A 24,150-nucleotide genomic window follows, 5' to 3' on the forward strand; every position below is an offset into this window, starting at 1 on the left:
CCGACAGCATAGCTTCTTATGCAATTTTATCATTAAGGGTCAACTGATTTGCTGTTATGTTTGATTTCATTTGTGGTTTTTTTTTTTTTTAATATGAAGATGTTGCAAACTGCCTTGATGTTTATTGCAAGAGGGAGTGTACCCAACACAATAAATCAAACCAAATTATTAGTCAGAGCCAGAGATTTCTGGGAATGAGCAACTGGACATGGATTTCTCCATTAAAGTTTGTTAGATGACCAACAGAGCTAGGTATCCCGAGTGGTACTTCATATGTTCCTTATAGTCTACAGATAAAAAACACACTTCACATTCGATACAGATAAGTTAACAATACTGCAATTAGCAAGTCCAACAGACAAATATGGAAGAACTGTACAAACTGAATATCAGCTATTAAACTCACCACCAGAGTGGAATGCAGAGCATACCAGGTACGGTAAGAGCCAGAAGCAGCATCCTCCAGTCCCTGATGAAGTAAGCAATCAAGGGCAGCAGCATATAACCAATTGCAAAAAATATGCAAACTCCCAATGTTGAGTACACTATTCGAGCAGATTTGCCAAGAATTTCTGATCCTGTTCAAAACAGAGAATAGAAAAAAAAATCTGCATTCTAAATTCGAGAGAGAGAGAGATTTGCTACCATATATGCATGATGCAATCCAAAAGACTTGTCTCTTCTATATTCATTGTGGCTATACTGAAAACTTCTCTACTTGATGGGGATATGCATTTAAAAAAATATATATTGTTACTATGAAGAGGATTCTCGTATCTTGACCACATTCCCTGTGAATGTTGATTGTTGAGATGAGTTTCCCACCCTTGGTTTGAGGTCTCCAGTGTCAGGACTGATGCTGCCATGGTGCAAAGGCACAGCTGAGAAGGTGGGTCAAGTATTAAGGAAAGATGTTGGGAGCGCTAATCACGTTGAGGATGTCACATTTTTAAATGGGCTAAGGGAATGGCATGAACAGCCATGGCCGTGTTCCCCAGCATCTCAAGTACTCTCTGGCTGCGACCTTGGGCACTGACTACTACATGAACCTCTATCATCAGCAGCTGGATCCTGTCTTCTAGAAGAAAGGCTTTGGACTGGATAGTGTCCAAGACCATTTCTATGAAGGAAAAGATGGCTAGATGTATGGTGGAATTTTGAAAGTTGATAAATTCCAGAGGTTAAAAAAGGCCTGTGACTATCTGAACTACTAGAAGCCTGTCATCCAGGTACAGGAATACTAGATGTCCTTGTTTGTGCATGTGGGATGCCACCACCATGAGACACTTCAAAAATAGTATTGGGGGCTGTCAAGAGGCCCAAGGGAAAAATTTAGAGGGGTATTTTCAAAGTACTTAGACTTACAACATTACATAGGGGCTCATTTTCGAAAGAGAAAAAAAGTGTTGGAACCCCCCCCCCCCCCCCCCCCCAAAAAAAGTGTTATAAAGCATCATTTGGACAGATTTCTTCTCAAAAAGTCCTAATTAGTTATTTTCAACACCTATTTTGCAAACATTTATCTACACATTTCATCTGTAATATATCCAAATAAGGGGGCATGTCGGGGCGTTTCAAAGACAAGATTAGGGCGTGTCTAAACACTGACATTTTACAACCATAATTGAAATGAAAACTTCACGTTTTGGTCTAGACCTGTTTTTATAATGAATAAATCTAATAGATGGGACCAAATTACTTAATGTGCAGGGACATCAAAACTATCTTAATTATTGTAATTATCCCAAGCATCTATATCCTTACACACAATACCTTAGCAAGTATATGCAATTTTCACAAATTAACTTTCCTTTGTAAATTTCACCAGTTACTTCACATGGTGTAACAGCATCTTTTCAACATATAATGTTCCTAAAAGGATCAGTGTTCACAGGATCAACACAGCTTTAACTGGAGTTTCCAGAGCGACAATGTGCAAATCTTCATCAATCCCTTATTGAGCTTTTTGAATCATCCTTCAATTTTATTGAAATGTAATAGCTTTTACTTAAAAATAAGCCAACAACTTTCAGCACTTAAAAATATAATAGTGCCACTAACTCGCAACTGTTTTCAAATCTGCGACAACCTCCACCAGCTGAAAACTGGTGTAAATCCTGGTGCACTTCCACGGAACTGTATAACACACTACACAAATTGTCAAAATACCCCTGCCTGTCTTTTGGGTTGTGCCCTATGGGATTTGTGTGAGCTGTGTTTTAGAGTAGCACGCAGGGAGTTGTGTGTGCAAATCCCAATTGAAGTCAATAGTTTGACTTAATTGCTTCTTAACCTATTGGAGTTTTTTTTTTTTATTACATTTGTACCCCGCGCTTTCCCACTCATGGCAGGCTCAATGCGGCTTACATGGGGCAATGGAGGGTTAAGTGACTTGCCCAGAGTCACAAGGGAGCTGCCTGTGCCTGCAGTGGGAATCAAACCCAGTTCCCCAGGACCAAAGTCCACCACTCTAACCACTAGGCCACTCCTCCACTCTCCTGCATGCATGCATGACTCAGAATTGTGATCTTTATAGAATCCAGGGATAAAGCAGAAGACTATATATAAAACAAACATTACCAATACAGGAAACGAGAAGTAAAGAAACTAGGTAGGACTGGTCAGTGCACTGCCCCGCCATGCTCTCAGATGGAAATGGGCAGTCAACCTCATAGGAGCTAACTTTTCAAAATTATTGGGGGTGCTAAGCCCAGTGGAAATAACCCTTCCATGGACACACACAAGGAATTTTCTCAATATTGGGGGTGCTCAAGCTCCCACAGAGTCGGCTCCTATGGTCAACCTGCCAAGAACATACTCATACAACCCTTCTCTTGCAATTCAAACAGTGTGTGTAAACAATGAACTGTGAAGAAATCTTGGTGGCAACTCGTTTCACACCAGGACTCAGCCAGTCTTCAGCTCAGTGGTGCAGTTACAGAGGGGGCCCACAGGTGCCTGGGCCTCCTCAAACTGGCTCTGGTGCCCCTGGTTTGGCTGGCGGGGGTCCCCAACACCCACCAGCTAAGGCGTCTGTCCCACGCTGTTCTTACATTGCTGGCACCCTATCCTGTTGTTCAGCGCTGTGCACGATGCTGAAAGCAGGACAAATGCTTTAGCTGGCGGGGGTTGGGGCAGCGAGGAGGCAGAAGCGACGGCGGGAGGGTGGCAGGCCAAAATGTGCTCCCCTCCTCCACCTTGGGCTCTGGCCCTCCCGTCGAGTTCTGGCTACACCTCTGCTTCAGCTTCAAACTAAATGTTCAGCTTTATATTTTCGGCAGCCACTTTTAATATCAAAATATCCATAACTTATCTTAATCTCTTACTCTAAGAAGTTACAGAGATTAAGAAATGAACTTTGCACGCAAGCTTTAAAACAAGGTACTTGTCCTCAACAAGCAAGATTTTTACATTTGATAAAGCTTTAATTATATATGCTCTTCAGCATAGCACCGCTCAAAGCACTGATTAAAAAAAAAAAAAAACTGTGAGTCATGGTTTAGTAAAATGGAAATGAACCTTACCAAGTATGAAAGCTGCCACATAGTTGGAGATCTGTCCCATGCCCACTATGACAAACAACACAGTAAACATCTCCCAACTCGTGGAGAAGACCTGGATGAAACTAAAGCCCGTTTGTACCGCCATGGTGGCAAATAGGATCTTCTTCCGGCCAAACCTATAAGAAAAAGTCAGGCAAATGAACAAACCATAGAGTTATAAAAATAAACAGTAGATGAGGTACAGCACAACATTTAGGGTCACATTTCTCAAGGACTTATCATAAAGGCATAGGATGAGAGAAAAGCCTTAGTGAAGCCAGCCTTTAATCTCCTACTGAATGTGTTTCAGAGATGTACGAAGTAAGATTTCTTTTTATAATTTATATTTACTTTACAGAGAGTTTTATCTTCACTGTGGGCATAACGTGTCCCCAAAGAGAGTCAGATAAAGAAGCTAAATCCCCTTTCCCCCACAACCATAACTGCTATACAAGGTCAGACCAAATGTCCTTCTAGCCCAGTACCCCATTTCCAACAATGGTCAAGCCAGGTTAATAGTACCTGGCAGAATCTCAAGTAGTAGCAAGATTCCGCATTAACTACCCCCAGGGTCTGTGGCAAACCTGAAGCTCCTGAGTACAAGGATTTAGCACATATTGTTCAACTACACTGCTGGCTCTTGGGACCTGAGAGTGCATGCCCAGTGGACCCTCCCCTAATTACTACTACTAATTTCTACAGCGCTATTAAACATATGAAGCACAGTAATTATATGCAGGTATTTTCTCAGTCCCTAGAGGGCTCAAAATCTAAATTTTGTGTACCTGGGCAGTGAGAATTTAATGACCTAGTGATTATCTCCCCTGAGGCCTTGCGGGAAGAGAAAGCGACCATACAGGGCCACCCAAAAAAAGTGTGTCACGAGTGTGACCCCTCTTTCAACTCACCTTTTCTGCTGGTCAGCTCATGAGCTGGCTTCTATCTATATTGTTGTGTTTGTCCTGTGTGTTCCAAGCCTCACTTTGGGTTCTGTGTATTTCCTGCCTCTGTCCTGTTATAAGGAAGTGGTTCACTTTCATCAAGGCCTTTGCAATGCCAAAGGTCCCCAGGTTAGTCCGTGTGCAGTAGCATTTCTGCTTTGTTCTAGTCTGTGCGCACTCCTGTGTCTTGTCCTCTTATTGTAGTGCCTGTGCACACTTCTGCCTTTAGCCTTAGTTCTGTTTGTCTGTTTGCTGTGTGTCCTGCCTAGTCTGCCTTGCTTGTTCTAGTCCCCTCTACCTTAGCTTCAGCCATAGTTCTGTTTGTCTGTGTGGCTCAGCTTTGTGTCCTGCCTAGTCTGCCTTGCTTGTTCTAGTCCCCTCTACCTTAGCTTCAGCCATAGTTCTTGTCTTGTTTGTTCTTAGCTTCAGTTCCTTGCTGTGTGCGTCTCTGCCCTACCCATCCTCAGCTTTAGTTCCCTGTATTACCCTGTTTGTCCTTAGCTTCAGCCCTACCCTGCTTGTGTCTGCCTTGTCTGAGTATCCTGAATCCTGTTCCAGCCAAGCCAAGCTTGTTCCAGTATCCGGTTCCTGTCCAGCCAAGCCAAGCTTGTTCCAGTATCCGGTTCCTATCCAGCCAAGCCAAGTCCGTTCCAGCATTTGGTTCCAGTCCAGTCAAGCCAAGCTTGTTCCAGAATCCGGTTCCTGTCCAGTCAAGCTTGTTCCAGTATCTGACTCTAGCCAAGCCAAGTGCATCCTGAATCCTGCCTAGTCTTGCTTGGGGGGGGGGGGGGGGGTTGCCTCCTGCTGCCGCTCGCCGACAGTAGGCCAAGGGCTCACATTGTTCCAGAGTTCACGCCTGGTTGTTCAAAGCCTGGGAACGTTGACAAATGACTAGATATTTCTTGAAAAGATTGATAAGTATATTGTTGAATAATCAGCAGGATCCTACTGGAACAGGTGGTTAAACTTTTCATTAATTGAAACATTTTAGCTAGATTAGGCCTTTCTATGCCTATCAAAGCTGAATAAGATCTCTTTGTAATTGATTTTTGTCATGAAGAGACCTTCCAACCTTTCTTCAAGCTTAAGTCACCATTGTTCCGCCATGCTCATTTTAATAGGCGACATTCTCATTTTACATCCCACGACTTCTCCGAGAACCATGGATTATTCTTACTTCTAAAACTAGACTTAGTTTTTAAAAAGGAGCTATTAAATCCAAAAAGGCCGCAAACAGTGGGACCACATCACACCCTTCCTGCAAAAACTACACTGGATACCAGTACCTTACAGGGCTAAAATTTAAAACTCTGATTTTCAAAGTCCTCCGACAAAATTGGCCAGGGTAAACGAATAAGTTAGCTCTCTACAGACCTCGAGACCTCTAAGCATCACTATCTGTACCTTCATCAAAAGAGATTGTGCAATGGGATACCAACCTGCGAGTCTTCTCAGAGCAGCCCCCACACTCTGGAATTTCCTTCCTTCACAACTCTTCTTTTTCTGTGTGAAAATAATCTTTCGAGATGTTTATTTTATAGACTATAAGAGCACTGCGTTTATATCATACCTGTCCGACAGTTGTCCTGACGTAAAGGATCCGATAAGAACACCCACAAAAAATAAAGAGGTAGTTAGAGGTTCTTTCCAGTTGTCATCACACACAATATCCCACTGTAAAACAGAAACATGAAAGACTTGTGAATATTCAAAGATCATACATCCATGATTCAAAGCAAAGAATAAGTACAATGTACCATTCTTGAAACAAATCATTCATAAAAGCTAGAGCACTGTACTGGTAACAGAGAGCTCTATGCCCTACAGATTCTTCTGAGACAAAGAACAAACAGTACATAGGCCCCTAAATTAGCTGGGCTGAAAACTAAAAAGAGCTTTTTTGATAAATGCAAAGCTCTTGATTTGTTTATTAACTTATCTAGCTAATTTGGCTAATGTGTCTTTGGCTACATACATTATTAGGGCCCAGCTAAAATCCCCCTCCCCCACAATTCATCTTCCTTCTCTACATTGACTTAGTATAGTTGATTTGTGGAAACAAATTGGTGCAGACACAGATGAGAAACTGGGAAAACAACCACCCCGCCCCCCCCCCCCAAAAAAAAACCCCACCAAAAAACCCAAAATCATAACCAAAAAGTCACTGTAAAAATCCAGAATTTGGAAGAGGAGGTAAAGCACCATATTATCAGCTAGTGTATCAACTGCTGTAGAAATCAATACGTTGGAAAGTGTACATTTACAGTGTGACATTAAGGGTACATTTCCCCTTTCCTCCATTGATGGTGCCTCCACCTATGAAGGGGGAGGGGTTGGGGACAGGAGCGCAGAAGGGAGAGAAGACAGGGCGTCGCATATCAGGCACGTGGGAGGGAAACACTGGGCCCCCCACAGCCCCAGGGCCCTTGTGCCCATATGGTCAGTACGCCCCTGCAACAAACCAGTCCAAAGGGCTGTGCCATTGATTTTTTTTTTTTTAAGCATTGTGGATTCAGACCCAATGATTGGTAGTGGTTCCTGTAGCTTTGGGCTGTTAGTGTACTGCTAAGTGCTGTTCACACAATACGAGACCGAGGGCTGAGCCTGTGATTTTTGATATATAAAATAATTTTGCACTCTATAAACAGATAATTAACATACTGTTGTGATACATATTTACCTCGTGTCTCCTCCCTCAAAATCTGGAAAGCAGTGTGGGTCAGCATCAGATTGCATAAGTAATCCATCGGGTATATACACCGATTTGAGTACAGTGAAGAAATTGCACACGTTTCTAGAATAGAGTTTTTTTTAGAATAATATTTCAATTGACGATATTAAGTTCTTTATACTATTGTAATGCGTGGTATGGGGGTTGTGTAGGTAAGTTAGCTAGAAAACTCCCAAGTTGTGCAAAAGTGTTAGCTAGATACTTAAAATTGGTCAGGGAAAAAGTGAGAGTACAGGCACTAGAGAATGACACAGGGACAAGGTTTTCCCCACGGGTTCTGTCTCCGTCCCCAGAAGCCTTGAACACTTATGATTTTATATTTAAATCTTTTTATTAAAAGTATAAAAAGGAACAATATGCTGTGCAAATGTTGTGTATAAATTACAAATAGAAAACAACAACAACAAATGAGCAGCTATAACAACTGATTTCTACTACCCAAGGAATCCACCCTGTTAAAATGTCCAGGGGTACAAAATATAACCCGTCTGTATGCCCTAGAGGGGAGAAATATGCCCTATGAAGCAACGTTATGATTTTTTAATCTGTGGATGAATAAGTCAACCACCTTCTCAGGATGCAGTCTATTTCTCCTGTCTTCCACAGTCCTTCCTGCAATAGAAAATGTCTTCTTAGAAAATGTGCTGGTAGCAGGATGTACAGGATCCCCCATGAAAATTTTGCTAGTTGTGGCCAGTATGTTTGCTTGTTTAAATTTAAAAAAAATAAAAAAAAATAAAATAAAAATCTCTTTGTAGGCATCAAACAAACAACAGTGCAGTTCATTAACAGGCTTCAAAGTAGAAAATTACACTGGCAAAAGTTTGTTCCCATCCCTGTGGGCTCTGTCCCCCATCCCATTCTCTAATTACAGCACTTTTATTACGGGAGTTGCATTGGCTGCTGAATTTTTAAAAATGACTAGTTCTGACTTTTTAAAAGATGTAAAAAAATTTGCCCTGTCCTTTACCCTCACCTATTTATTCCCTTAATTGTTCTGTTTACCTGTCTTATCTAGATTGTAAGCTCTTTGAGCAGGGACCTTCTTTTTTTGTGTATGGTGTACAGCACTGCGTATGCCTTGTAGCACTATAGAAATGTTAAATAGTAGTAGTAAAAAACCCAGACTCCTGTTTTACTATTTGAGCGAATACACAGTGCATGGCCAAACTGCCTTTCTGATTCCTCTCACAGAAATTTGTTTTGTCTATCCTGCTAAAGATGTAATACAAATGTAATCTTGGCAAAAGAAGGTTTTCTGAGTAACTGCAGTGGAATGATGGAATAAAATTGCCAAAGTCCTTGAAAAGTGAACTTTGGCTGCCGTCTTTCTGAAAAGGATTCAAAACAGTTTTTTGTCTTCTCTTTAAAGCTTTATATTTTATCAATTCATTGTACGCAAGTGTAAAAATGGACTTATTTCACAATGAGTCTTTTCCCAGTAGTAATTTTAATTAAAATTTGTGAGAAGGTCAAGATCATCATAGGAAAGCCTCAGACAAAAATTCATTCCTTTTGGTTCTTCACATCTTAATTTATATAAATCTCACCTGAAACATTCTGAAGCTCACTCTGTGGCAGGGACACTCACTGTCACTCATGCACCACTCACTCTCACCCATAGACCCACCCTCAGCCACGCCCCTTCCGCACATAATTCACACCACCAATGTTCTCAATGAAGCTGCCACTTCCGTTTTTGAAGTGGCAGAGACCAAAATTTTTCCCCATGAGTGTCTGCCCCGCCCTCGCATCCGAACATGACGTCGAGGGCGGGGCTATGACAACGAATCCCCAGTTCCACCGCCCTCCGACGCTCCACCCCCCCACGCACACTGACAAACAGCGACCTACACAGATCCTCCACCCCCCTCGACGCATAGCGACAAACAGCGACCTACGCAGGGGGAGGAGTGCCGTCCGAACAGCTGATCCGCCACCATCCCTACGCTGCAGCCCTACAAAAAACGAGCCACCTGCGCCCTCCCGATGCTGCCGTCCTCCGCAAAACAGCTGACCACCGACGCTGCCCTCCCGACCCTACCGTCCAAACACCTGGCCCCACTGCCGCGATCCCCAAGCTCCCACCCTCCAAAAAAAAAAAAAAAAAAAAAAAAAAAAAAAACACAACAGGACACCGGACGAGCAGGAGTAAAACAGCTCAGTGCTAGCAGGCAGGGGGAGGAATCGAAATAACGCCGATCAAGTCCCACAAAGGGGTGCAGGAGCACTACGAGGTGGGGAGAGAGGCAAAGGGGAGAGGCCCCTTGGCAGCCAGGCATGCAGGGAAACATCAGTGCTAGCAGGCAGGGGGAGGAGTACCCAATAACGCCAATCAAGTGGCAGGGAAAGCTGCAGGAGGAGTACAAGGTGGGGAGAGAGGCAGAGGGATGGAAGCCCCTTGGCAGGCAGGCTGCCAGGCACTGGCACGCACTCTCATTCCCACACACACCCACTCGCACACACTAACACTTGCATCTGGCAGGCAGGGAAGAGGGAGGGAAGGGGGCCACCCTGGCACACACTTGCTACCACCTGTTTCATCACACACTCCATCTCTCGCTCACACTCTGAGGAAAACCTTGCTAGCGCCCGTTTCATTTCTCACAGAAACAGGCCTTTTTTTTTTTTTTACTAGTACTGTATAATTCAAGACTGATGAAGCTACTATATATTCTTGAGAACTAGGCTTTCTGAAATATTTCTTCACTCAACATGTAATTAAACTCTGGAATTCACTGCCAGAGAAAGTGGTAAAAGCAGTTAGATTAGCAGGGTTTAAAAAACATTTGGATAGCTTCCTAAAAGTACATAAGCCATTAAGATGAACTTGGGGAAAATCCACTGCTTATTTCTAGGATAAGCAACATAAAATGTATTGTAGTGTTTTGGAATCTTGCCAGGTGCTTGCAACCTGGACTGGCCACTGTTGGAAACAGGATGCTGGACTTGATGGCCCTTCGGTCTGTCCCAGTATGGCAACACTTATGTACATGTTATATTGGAAATCTGAGCCCTTTTTAGCTTGTTATACTAGTGTGAAAACACTTTTGGCTAAGCCTGTGCTTTGTTTTTATAAAGACAAGGATGGAAGCAGTGTCTGCGTCATACTGTGATTTGCCATCTGTTTTCATAATTTTTAAAAATCTTGTATACCACTTTGAATGGACTTGCCCCTGAAGAGGGTATATAAAGATGTTTAAATTAGAGAATCAACTACTACTACAAATCATTTCTATAGCGCTACAACAAAAAGGCAAACGTTTCTACCATAGCTAATAAATCAGTCCTTGAATGTCTGAAGCAAATTTGGGAGAGCCAGGCAAATCAGGAGTTTCCTTTGATCAAAACGAAAAATACACTTCTTAACCTATTTATTAAAAAGTCAAACCAATGAAAAATAAGGACACCTGTCCCAAAGCATCTTTCCATGTGCCATTAATGCCTTTAACTTGTTAAAATGAACAAAACCCAGTAATCCTGCTGAGTTGGTGCCACTCTCTTTCAAAGATGTAAACTCACTTCCTTTCAGTTCTACTATCTACATAAAAGTTAATCCTGGAATTAAACACTCACTTATTAAGTACCGTTTGGAAGCTGGTAATCTTCATTGCTTTCCAACTGATCTTTGCTCAGCATTGGCAGCAATGTGTTTGAAGAGGTGCCAAATCCATTCAAGTCTTGAGGTGAAGGAGTAAAGGTTTACCAAGTCAAGCTTGCTAGTAGAAAGCACTCAGTACAGTCTAAGTATGGTCCCATCTCAACTTAATTCATGACCCTGCATTTTTTTTTTTTGCCTTAAAATCTTAGCTGCCAAATTCTGAACCATTCTTCAAGCTTTGCTAGGTCCTGCGTGTTATCTACATCAGGGGTGTCTACCCTATTGCAGTTTTTGGTATCATAAGCAAAGAGGAAAATGTTACCAGCCAACCCTTCAACAGTATCACTTACAAAAATATTAAAACGAAGGCTGGGATCTTGGCTAAGCATTGCTTCAGTGCTGGTCGGGTGGTGATTGCTCATTCTTGGAAGCAACCTGGATGTCCCTCAGTGAGTAAGTGAAGGAGTCTTTTGGAATATATCGCTGAGAGGGAGAGGTTGCTGGTAAGAGAGCAGAACACTATAGCTAAGTGGAAACAGATATAGGCTCCCTTGGGTATTTCATAAGGTGGTGCTAGGGGCCAGGAGAGGCGAGATGACTGACTAATGGTATCCCTGGGAGGGAAGGTTTGGGGGGGGGGGGGGGGTAATGGGAAGTTATTTTGGTTTTTGCATTAATATTTCGGTTCTAAAAAGTTAAAATACAACTGGGAAAGGTTAAGTAACGAGAAGGGGTTCTGCTCTGCGGGACCCCTCCAAGAGATGACTTTGTCTAATGCATAAATGTTTAGACATGTATGTGTCACAAATACAGAAGAAACCTGTCTTCGCAAAAAACAACAATGATCAAAAACAGCGAAGATGACGCAAAAAACGTAAAAAGTGGAAAAAATGAAAACTAAAAATTAAATGAAAAACAGAAAGAAAGGGAATGAAAAATTGAAAAAAATCCACACAAAAAAAGAAAAAACACTGAGAACAAGAGAAAAACCAAAATATAAAAATCAGAAAAAGACAAGAAAAATAAAAAATGAATCAATTTATTAAGGTGATTTGACTCGACACAGCTGTGTTTCGGCCCAACTGGCCTGCGTCAGGAGTCTAAATAAAACAAATTAAATTTAATTTAAAACATGTCAATTTAGACTATAAACAAAGATAAGTGAATATACAACAAAACAGATGTACTACAATCATTGGTCCAATGCTTTCTTGCAGTACGTTTTGGGGAGGAAACTCACCGAATACAATATAAAAGCAAAAAATAAACAGGTGAAATACATATTTTATACGAGCTGGTCAAAAAATATTAATAACTCATCTTTAAATTTATATCTGTCAATGGATCTCATATCATTACTAATGTAGTACATCTGTTTTGTTGTATATTCACTTATCTTTGTTTATAGTCTAAATTGACATGTTTTAAATTTAATTTGTTTTATTTAGACTCCTGACGCAGGCCAGTTGGGCCGAAACACAGCTGTGTCGAGTCAAATCACCTTAATAAATTGATTCATTTTTTATTTTTCTTGTGTTGTCTTTTTCTGATTTTTATATTTTGGTTTTTATCTTGTTCAGTGTTTTTTCTTTTTTTGTGTGGATTTTTTTCAATTTTTCATTCCCTTTCTTTGTTTTTCATTTAATTTTTAGTTTTCATTTTTTCCACTTTTTACGTTTTTTGCGTCATCTTCGCTGTTTTTGATCATAGACATGTATGTGTTACATTGTACTTGTGCCGAAGCCATTCAATAAAGATCCTGGTTAAAAAAAAAAAAAAAAAAAAAACCCAAAAACCGAAGGCTGGAACAGTGCCACAAAGAGACACAACACCGACAGCAGATCAAGCTGTAGTTGAGGTGCAGCCAATTGCTGAATCACCAATAAAACGTCCAAAATGAGAAGAAGAATTGGGGGCAGATTTTTTTGGTCTTATTCAAGAGCTAGGAAACAGCTTCAGGACCAACAGTGGATATATACATAACACACTCGAACATGGAATTCTGCTTGTCTCTTACTACCTACTGGCAACAGAGGTGCCATTGTTGCAAGGACCTTGAAGGGGACCAGGGAGAACTAGAGAGCTGAGGTCTAGCAGGGGATAAGGGAGAAATGGAAAGTCTGTAGCAGTCATATAATGATGGAAGTTTGAGTTTTTCTAAAGCTAAAAACAGTGGCCTCACTGAACTGTGAATGCTTTGCTTAAACTGTCTGTTGAACCAAATGTACTAGCAAAAGGCCTTGAAACCTAGGCTACAAAGAAACAGAGAAAAATTGTCTGGAGCATAGCCAAAGAAGGATGTGCGTGGGCCAATGTAACCTGGAACTCAGTCGGGTTAGCTCCCGGACCAGACTCTCAAAGACAGTGCTGTTCTTTCTTAGTTTTCCCAAGCTCCACAGCTTGAATCACTGTCCAACCACTCGCACTCAGCTCTTCCAGGCTTCTCTCAGTCAACTAGGAATAGTTATGGATCCGGAGTCTAAATTGGGGTTTGGGAGACATGTATCCGAGTCCAGGTTCCCTCCAGCTCCAGGAACCACACATAAGTACATAAGTACATAAGTAGTGCCATACTGGGAAAGACCAAAGGTCCATCTAGCCCAGCATCCTGTCACCGACAGTGGCCAATCCAGGTCAAGGGCACCTGGCACGCTCCCCAAACGTAAAAACATTCCAGACAAGTTATACCTAAAAATGAGGAATTTTTCCAGTCCATTTAATAGCGGTCTATGGACTTGTCCTTTAGGAATCTATCTAACCCCTTTTTAAACTCCGTCAAGCTAACCGCCCGTACCACGTTCTCCGGCAATGAATTCCAGGAGGATCAGGAATAAACATAACTTTATTATAACGTTAGTAACAAATTCTTGCTGTGATGATCTCCAGCTTAATAAGCTATGTAAACTTCCGCTATGCTTTTCAAAGGTAATCACAAAGAGCATTTTATCAGGATTATACACAGGTGCACAATTCATTTGTGCCTGTCCTGTAGCCTGATGGGACCCCAGGATGGATTTTCCTTTTCCTCTGATGTACATCAGATCTGTATGTTCTATTACTGTTTTTATCCTTTGTGGGTATCACCCCAAAGGTAGCAATCAGCCAAGGCCAGACCTCGTCCTACCCCGAGTCCCGGTTGTGGGCTGGAATCACCAATCCAATCCGAAGTTCTGGTTCCCTTTAATGGCTATGGAGCACTTGATAGCAATTGATCCCTTAAATCCACTCTGCTAGGGTTGGCACTGCAGGTAACCCCTTTTCTTCTCTATGGGTCACTTGGCAGGGGCTTGTAGGTTTCTCCACCCTTAGGCAACCAAGGATAGACTTCCCTGCTTCTAAAACCCCTCCTAGGTCTTCCTAATCCCTCCAACCAGTGACTCTGCCAGAGGCTCACTATCAAAAGACCTCCTCTCTAACCCAAGGTTACACCAACATGATATGGTGTACCTATTGATAGAACAGACAAGGCCCGGGGGGGGGGGGGGGGGGGGGGGGGGAAGTGTGTGTTCCTTGCTAATTAAGTTATCATGCCAAAGAATGAATCTTTGTTCTGAAGGTTGCGAATAAAAGCTACTCAGTTAAATAAGATATCAGAGACTTATCTAGCAAAGCTGCTGCATTTTGAAGCTGCGTGATAGTCTCTGAAGCTGGCTTTAGTTTTAGCTGTCTCATTTTAGCGGTAACCTGTCTTGCCCGTTTATTTCCTCGCACACACCTTGGGCTCCGAAATCTAAGAGCCAAGGTAAGGGCAGAGTCCCCCAAGTTGCAACAACCATTATTACCATGTGTTTGCCTGCTTCCTGCTTGGAACTCCTGCCACCAACATCATTAGAACAATTCATTTCAGCTGCAGGACGAGCATTCGAGGAATGCAGAACAGAAGTGAGCTCTGTAAATGATTATTTTTGCCTAACTTAAAATTGTTAAATATGCAACAAAACACAAATAGTGCTCCTAAGGAAACCTAAACCTTACACTACCCACTCATCACACATGCTAAAAGGATTTTTTTTTTTAAAGTACTTTCATCGTCATCTCTCAGATCTATAATCATAATCCATTTAATCCCATTCAATGGAAAACAACCACTCAGGGACTGGTATTGCACTTCTTCCAGAAACCTGTCAACACGCCTCAAACTGAGCCTCAAGCTGTCTTTAAATATTTTTTAAGCACGTTTATTGTTTCAAAGCAAAACTACAAACAGGCAAGCAACAGCAGAAACACCAGAACCAAACAATTTGTATCAAAGCCTTTCACACCCACCAAAACCTCAAGACCACCCTACCCAATGCTCCAAAGCTCACAAATTCAATAAGATTAAAAAAAAATCTGCGATAGCAGACACCTCCCCCCCCTTTCCCCACCAACTCCCCTGTTCCCTCCTTAGGGACCTAATAGGCCAGCACTACCTTGAGATATTTGCATACTTAGAACAAGAATATGCAAATACTTACCATGCATTTACAATACAGATGTCTTGAAAACTAAACCTGTAAGGGGCCCCTGGACCAGGCTGGGAAATACTATTCTCTGGCTGCAACTCTTTAAAGAACAGGATAAACATGAACTGATTAGAAAACAGTCATTCTCCACCTGTCATGTAAAGAGGAAAGTTTAAAAGGAAAGAAAAAAAATCAGCTCAGAACTGAAATCAGAAACCTTGTTCTGCAAGGTTTAAGAAGGCTACATACTTCGTAGTCACTTAAGTTGCAGGCAATGCTCTGTTAATGCATGTACTATGCAACAGCTTTAGAATACACATAACAGGGATTCTCCTCATTTGTAAGCACACATTTGGTTTTGAGTGCTTAAAGAGCATTAGCCTATGAAGGTGTGAGCTAAATGCCTCCCTTTTGATTTCCTTACATTAAAGTTTTAATGTGGATTTAAAAATTCATAGTAATACAAATATGTGAACTGCAAATATCAATGAAAAAAAAAAATCACATAAAAAGCCCAAAATAAACACTCCGCTGAATGGGAAGATATCATTACTTATTTTTAATACTTGTATAGATTTTGTGTACAAAAACAAGGAGTCTAGATGATTTTCTTACCCAATAATTCTTGAAGTCAAACCAAAGTCCAACAACCCTATGTGCACTGAACCGGTCTCGTTACCATGCCATCAAAATATCTTTTCATTATATGGAAAAACAGATTCTATCCATGCAATATTCCATGAAAGAAAAAAAAAAAAAATCAAACTATCATGGCTAAAAGTATTTTTTATACTGCCAAATACTAGTCTAGCTTCTGTCTAAATACATAATGAAAACAGTACGATTTAAAAAAGCAAAATAGATTTCACGGTCCATGCCATGTAGCTTATGTAGCTCTTGGGCATCTCAAGAAACAAAATTCACAGGAATAGTTTAAAGAACAATTTACACTATGAAAGTTAAAATATTCTCATGCTTTCAAACTATTTCCCTATTATATGGGAATAGTGCTCGAGTCTTCACAGTTATGATCTATTGATGGGTTTTGAAGGTCAATCCTTGAAGTCTACTTTAAAGTTTCAGGTTTGTCCACTGTGTGCAAGTGTGTGTTAAGATTGTGAACCTGCTTTGCACTTGCAGGTCCCATGGAGGGCCTTCCCTTGCTCTGCCATGAAATATCCTACCCAAACTGAAGCCTACCAACAGAGACCCAACACAGATCTGTATTCACTGAACATTGCTATACTGTTAGCTAGGGGAACAGAGATATTCCAGTAGTTTAGGAGAGATAAAGTATAGGGAGGGAAAAGGAATACAGGTAGCGGAGATGGGGGAGAGACTGGTGAATACTCATAAAAAAGTTTTACAGTTCAAGAAAATCTAAAGAGATCTTGTTATCTGTGTTGTCCTTGGGTCTAAAAATGTTTAGTTGCCCTGCTCAAGAATAAACTACTTTAGAATTTTTTCAAAATCCTGTCATGGAATGCCTAGCCACTCACCTGGGGCTACCCCATGGCCACTTAGAGGGTCTATCACCAGCACAGCTCAGGTCCACCTACACCGACTGGATCCTAACCACATCTGGGCAGGTCTCCTGCTCTCAAATTATTCCGCGAGATTTCTAGGTTACTGGGGCCACACTCCCAGTAAAGCACTCACAGACAACACACAAAGCACCAGGATTCTTAGTCAGTCCAGACAAGCAGAGGCAAACTAAATGTTTACTGTCATGAAAAATTAGAATGAACAGAAAAGATGCAATCAGCACACTCTCTCATCACTATCTAAACATTTGTTTAATATCTAAATAGTGCCTAGGGAGTTCAGGACATATAGCTGCTCACGGATATCAAATATAACTGTTCACAGGGCCTCAGCAAAGAAAAAGCCAGTACATCCTGGATGAATTTGAGCTCCTGGACCAAAGCCCAGAACAGCGAATTTTAAAAGTAGCTGGCCACATCACTGCAGGTTCTTCGTGTTAAACTAAAGGAGGAACAGCCATTTCTCTATAACAGCTTTTAAACATAAACATGCACCACCTACTGACCAAACTAGAGAAATATACTTCAAGAAGTAATTAATAGTTTACAGGCTTAAAACCCACTGTTTTGTCACACCTTCATTTTCAAGAGTACACAGTACTAAAGTATAAAACACTAGAACGTAGGTTAACACTTTACAGGGTAGTTACTAAGTGGAAGTAAAATTTATAATAGCAACACTTACTGTACCAGTTAAACAAGTGGTTGCCACAGTAAGTGTATTTTTACATTGCTGCAACTGTGAACATAATGCATTCCTGGCTGCAGCAAGTTGGGCCCAGTGAAGTCAGGACCAAATACTCCCATTCCCTGATTCAAAGCCGCAACATGCACCCAACCCACTCCACACATCTAAAGTGGTGCAGTGCATTTCCTCTGGTAACTAGTATGTGGTGTGGGGTGGCCATGCGATTCAGACATTCCTGCTCAGTCAGCATTCAGGTTCAAAATAAGAACATAAGAATAGCCATGCTGGGTCAGACCAATAGCCCATCTAACCCAATATTCTGTTTCCAACAGTGGTCAATCCAGGTCACAAGTACCTGGCAGAAACCCCAAAATTAATAGCAACATTCCATGCTACCAATCCTAGGACAAGCAGTGGCTTCCCCCATGTCCATCTCAATAACAGACTATGCACTTTTTCGCCAGGAACTTATCCAAACCTTTTTTAAAAGCCAGATATGCTAACCACTGCAATTACCACATCCTCCGGCAACGAGTTCCATAGCTTAACTATTCTTTGAGTGAAAAAAATATTTCCTCCTATTTGTTTTTAAAAGAGTGAAAAAAATATTTCCTCCTATTTGTTTTTAAAAGTATTTCCATGTAATTTCAACAAGTGCCCCCCTGGTCTTTGTACTTTTTGAAAGAGTGAAAAAAGCTATCAATTCATTTTTACGTGTTCTACACCACTCAGGATTTTGTAGACCTCAATCGTACCACCACCACCCCTCCAGTATCTTTTTTTCTAAGCTGAAGAGCCTTAACCTCTTTAGCCTTTCCTCATATGGGAGGAGTTCCATCCACTTTATCATTTGTGTTACTCTTTGAACCTTTTCTAATTCCGCTGTATCTTTTTGATATACAGCAACTAGCATTGAATAAAAGTGAGGTCGCACCATAGAGCAATAGAGGCAATATAAAATTCTTGATCTTATTTTACATCCCTTTCCTAATAATTCCTAACATCCTGATTTTTTCTTTTTGGCAGCCAGTGCCACACACTGGGCAGAAGACTCTTCAGTCTACAATGACACCTAGATCTTTGAGTGCCGACTCCTAAAACATACCCTAGCATCAGGCAACTATGATTGGTGACTTCAATTATCCAAATATAGACTGGGTAAATGTAACATCGGCACACGCTACAGAGATACAAATCCTTGATGAAATCAAGGACAGCTTTATGGAGCAACTGGTGCAGGAGCCGACGAGAGAAGGAAAAATTCTAGACTTGGTCCTTAGAGGAGCGCATGATCTGGTGAGGGACGTTATGGTACTGGGGCCGCTTGATAACAGTGACCATAATATGATCAGTTTTGATATCGACCTTGAAGTAACTGTACACAAAGTCAAATATGTTAGCGTTTAACTTTAAAAAAGGAGACTATGATAAAATGAGAAGAACGGTTAAAAAAAAAAAAAAAAAAAAAAAAAAAAAACTTAGGGGGGGGCAACTGAGAGAGTAAAAACTGTACAACAGGCGTGGACGCTGTTCAAAAATACCATCCTGGTGGCCCAGGCCATACATATTCTGCGAATTAGAAAAGAAAGACGGAACTCCAAAAGACAGCCGGCCTGGTTGAAAAGTGAGGTGAAGGAAGCTATTAGGGCTAAAAGAAACGCCTTCAGAAAATGGAAGAAGGAACCGTCTGAAAACAACAAGCAGCAGCATAAGGAGTGTCAAAGCAAATGCAAGGCGCAGATAAAGAAGGCCAAGAGGGAATACGAAAAAAAAAAAAAAAAAAAAAAAAAAAAAAGATAGCATTAGAGGCAAAAAACATAGTAAAAAATTTTTTCGGTATATTAAAAGCAGGAAGCCGGCAAAAGAATCGGTTGGGCCGCTGGATGACCGAGGGGTAAAAGGGGCGATCAAGGAAGACAAAGACGTAGCAGAGAGACTGAATGAATTCTTTGCTTCGGTCTTCACCGAGGAAGATTTGGGTGGGATACCGGTGTCGGAAATGGTATTTCAAGCGGACGAGTCGGAGAAACTTACTGACTTCACGGTAAACCTGGAGGACGTAATGGGGCAGTTCGGCAAACTGAAGAGTAGCAAATCTCCCGGACCGGATGGTATTCATCCTAGAGTACTGATAGAACTGAAAAATGAGCTTGCGGAGCTACTGCTAGTGATATGCAACTTATCCTTAAAATCGAGCGTGGTACCGGAAGATTGGAGGGTGACCAATGTAACACCCATTTTTAAAAAAGGCTCCAGGGGAGATCCGGGAAATTATAGACCGGTGAGTCTGACGTCGGTGCCGGGGAAAATGGTAGAGGCTATTATTAAAAACAAAATTACAGAGCACATCCGAGGACATGGATTACTGAGACCGAGTCAGCACGGCTTTTGTGTGGGGAAATCTTGCCTGACCAATTTACTTCAATTCTTTGAAGGAGTACAACAAACATGTGGACAAGGGGAGTCGGTTGATATTGTGTATCTGGATTTTCAAAAGGCGTTTGACAAGGTACCTCATGAAAGGCTACAGAGGAAATTGGAGGGTCATGGGATAGGAGGAAATGTCCTATTGTGGATTAAAAACTGGTTGAAGGATAGGAAACAGAGAGTGGGGTTAAATGGGCAGTATTCACAATGGAGAAGGGTAGTTAGTGGGGTTCCTCAGGGGTCTGTGCTAGGACCACTGCTTTTTAATATATTAATAAATGATTTAGAGATGGGAGTAACTAGCGAGGTAATTAAATTTGCTGATGACACAAAGTTATCCAAAGTCGTTAACTCGCGACAGGATTGTGAAAAATTACAAGAGGACCTTACGAGACTGGGAGACTGGGCGGCTAAATGGCAGATGACGTTTAATGTGAGCAAGTGCAAGGTGATGCATGTGGGGAAAAAAGAACCCGAATTATAGCTACGTCATGCAAGGTTCCACGTTAGGAGTTACGGACCAAGAAAGGGATCTGGGTGTCGTCGTCGATAACATACTGAAACCTTCTGCTCAGTGTGCTGCTGCGGCTAGGAAAGCAAATAGAATGTTGGGTATTATTAGGAAAGGTATGGAAAACAGGTGTGAGGATGTTATAATGCCGTTGTATCGCTCCATGGTGCGACCGCACCTTGAGTATTGTGTTCAATTCTGGTCACCGCATCTCAAGAAAGATGTAGTAGAATTGGAAAAGGTGCAGCGAAGGGCGACTAAAATGATAGCGGGGATGGGACGACTTCCCTATGAAGAAAGACTAAGGAGGCTAGGGCTATTCAGCTTGGAGAAGAGACGGCTGAGGGGAGACATGATAGAGGTATATAAAATAATGAGTGGAGTGGAACAGGTGGATGTGAAGCATCTGTTCACGCTTTCCAAAAATACTAGGACCAGGGGGCATGCGATTAAACTACAGTGTAGTAAATTTAAAACAAAATCGGAGAAAATTTTTCACCACCCAACGTGTAATTAAACTCTGGAATTCATTGCCGGAAAATGTGGTGAAGGCGGTTAGCTTAGCAGAGTTTAAAAAGGGGTTGGACGGTTTCCTAAAGGACAAGTCCATAAACTGCTACTAAACGGACCTGGAAAAATCCAAAATCCCAGGAATAACATGTATAGAATGTTTGTACATTTGGGAAGCTTGCCAGGTGCCCTTGGTCTGGATTGGCCGCTGTCGTGGACAAGATGCTGGGCTCGATGAACCCTTGGTCTTTTCCCAGTATGGCATTACTTATGTACTTATGTTTGTGCATCACTTAGCATTTGTCCACATTAAATTTCATCTGCCATTTGAAAGCCTAGTCTTCCTGTTTCCTAACGTCTTCCTGCAATTTCACACAATCCCCATGTGTTTTGACAACCTTGAATAGCTTTGTGTCTCTGCAAATGTAATCACCTCACTCATCATTCCGATTTCTAGATTAGTTATGTTAAATAGCACTGGTCCCAGTACAGATCCCTGCAGCACTCCACTATTCACCCTCCTCCATTGAGAAAAGTGGCCATTTAACCCTACCCTCTCTCTGTCTGTCCAATAACCAATTCCTAATCCACAGAAGGACATCTCCTCTTATCCCATGACTTTTTAATTTTCCCAGGAGTCTCATGAGGAACGTTGTCAAAAGCTCTCTCAAAAGACAGATACACTACGTCAACTGCCTCAGCCTCATCCACATGTTTATTCACGCCTTCAAAGAAATGAAGCAAATTGGCGAGACTTCCCTTGACTGAACCCATGCTGTCTATGTGTTCCATAATGTTATTCTTTATAATAGTTTCCACTATTTTGCCTGCCCGGCACTGAAGTCAGGCTTACCGGTCTAGTTTTCCAGATCACCCTGGAACCCCTTTTTTTTTTTTTAAATCAGCAATACACTGGCACTGAAAATCCCCTTAGGGGGGGGGTCAAGCTATGGGGTGTTTGGTACCATTTTGAACCTAGACACTAATGAGGCAGGAAAAATTGGAGATCACTCCTGCCTCCACCTCTTTAGCCACCAGAGAAACCTCTGATAGGTGCCGTGGGGGGTGATGGGCAAATCTCCCAGCACCGGTCTTTCAAGAGGCTTCTCGGGTGCAGTAGACTGCACCTTAGCAGCTCAATTCTCATGCAACGGAAAGGTAGGCTGGTGGTTATCTTTCCATGAATAAAGCAGCTTGCATAATGAGCTGCTTTGAATGCATTTTGATTTATTTGCTCTCTCATGGTTTAAACAGTGCTTAAAAAAAAAAAAAAAAAAAAAGCCCAAACATACAATAAGAGCAAATAATGAACGATTTTGCCTTTTTACACCTATTATTCCCTTAATACAACTATGGCTGTTAATGAGTTAAACACAAACAGAATCCAAAAAATATATATATAAATCGCCCCCTTCCCAAACACCCTATTACCCAACAGAAACTGCACCATGGCCATCTGCTGACTAAAAATGCTGCGTCAGAGTGATACAGCATCATCATTTTATTTATTTACCGCCTTTTTGAAGGAATTCACTCAAGGCGGTGTACAGTAAGAATAGATCAAACATGAGCAATAGGCAATTACAAATATTCAAGTAACAATACAAAATATGGCATGGTATACTACTTGCAATGACAACACAATACATAATAGAACATTAAAATTGGTAGTGAAGGGTAAAGGCAAAGGTTGTAACATATAGATTTATTTGTTACATTTGTATCCCACATTTCCCCACCTATTTGCAGGCTCAATGTGGCTTACATAGTACCGTAAAGGCATTCGCCAAGCCCAGTAGAGAAACAAATACAAAGGTGATACTGTGGTCGAGTAAAGGTACATGTGTTTCAAGTATAGTAGGGGTTAAGGAAAGGAAATGTTATATAGTGTCCATTACGATCTTTGATTTTCCTATGTTGAAGAGTGTAGGTATTTATGTTGGGTCAGTGGGGTATGCCTTTTTGAATAGGCAGGTTTTTAGTGATTTCCTGAAGTTCAGGTGGTCGTAGGTCGTTTTCACAGCTTTTGGCAATATGTTCCATAGTTGTGTGCTTATGTAGGAGAAGCTGGATGAGTAAGTTGTTTTGTATTTGAGTCCTTTGCAGTGTGGATAGTGGAGATTTAGATATGTTCGAGATGATCTGGTTATGTTTCTGATTGGTAGGTCTATGAGGTTTGTCATGTATCCTGGGACTTGGCCGTTGATAATTTTATGGACCAGAGTACAGATTTTGAAGGTGATACCTTCTTTGATGGGAAACCAGTGCAGTTTCTCTCGGAGGGGTTTAGTGCTATCAAATCGCGATTTACCAAATATCAGCCTGGCTGCTGTGTTTTGAGCGGTCTGGAGTTTCTTTGCGAGTTGTTCTTTGCATCCCGCATAGATTCCGTTGCAGTAGTCTGCATGGCTTAGTACCATAGATTGTACAAGGTTGTGAAATATTTCCCTCGGGAAGAAAGGCTTTACGCGTTTAAGATTCCACATTGAGTGGAACATTTTCTTCATTGTGGAGCTGACTTGGCTCTCGAATGTGATGTTGCGGTCGATTGTAACACCGAGTATTTTCAGATTGTCTGACATAGGGAGGGTGTGGTCTGGGGGTGATTAAGGTTATGGGTTTGTACGTGTTGTGTTGAGATGAGAGGATGAGGCAGTGTGTTTTTTCAGTGTTCAGTTTCAGTTGGGGGGGGGGGGGGAAGTTTGATTTCACTTGGTATGTTCTGGTGGTTAGAAAACCCTTGCTCCAGCTAAGTATATTTCCACCAATCCCGAAGTAGTCTAGGAGTCTTAGTAGTATGTTGTGGTTTACCATGTTGAATGCGCTTGACATATCGAATTGTAAGAGAAGTATGCTTTTGCCTATGGCTATTTCCTGCTTGAATTTGGCCAGGAGAGTGACTAACACAGTTTCAGTACTATGGAGGGGGTGAAATCCCGATTCTGATTCATGTAGTAATGAGAACTTGTCCAGGTAGTCAATCTGTTTGGTTACCATGCTCTCCCAGCAGTTTGACTGCTAGTGGAATAGATGCAACTGGGCGGTAGTTGGTAAGTTTGGTTGTTTTTTTTCTTGGTATCTTTTGGGATTGGGACGAGTAGGATGTTGCCATATTCCTCAGGGAAAAGACTTTGTTGGAACATGTAGTTTAGGTGGGATGTAAGGTCTGTTATGAAGCGGTCAGGGGCGGATTTTAGAAGGTAGCTAGGG

At 41.6% G+C, this 24,150-nt stretch overlaps 1 protein-coding gene across 1 annotated transcript in view; it reads right to left on the reverse strand.

Annotated features, from left to right (window-relative positions):
* Positions 1-24,150, reverse strand: part of LOC115476388 (solute carrier family 22 member 4-like) — a 54,872-nt gene that overhangs the window by 23,817 nt on the left and 6,905 nt on the right. Inside the window, exons 2-4 of the mRNA XM_030212751.1 lie at positions 6,054-6,157; positions 3,525-3,679; positions 407-578 (exon numbers count right to left, since the gene is read on the reverse strand). Of these exons, the coding sequence (XP_030068611.1) occupies positions 407-578; positions 3,525-3,679; positions 6,054-6,157 (431 nt within the window). The remainder of the gene's footprint in view (positions 1-406; positions 579-3,524; positions 3,680-6,053; positions 6,158-24,150) is intronic.

Source organism: Microcaecilia unicolor, chromosome 8 (assembly GCF_901765095.1).
Source record: "Microcaecilia unicolor chromosome 8, aMicUni1.1, whole genome shotgun sequence".
Classification (NCBI taxonomy): Eukaryota; Metazoa; Chordata; class Amphibia; order Gymnophiona; family Siphonopidae; genus Microcaecilia; species Microcaecilia unicolor.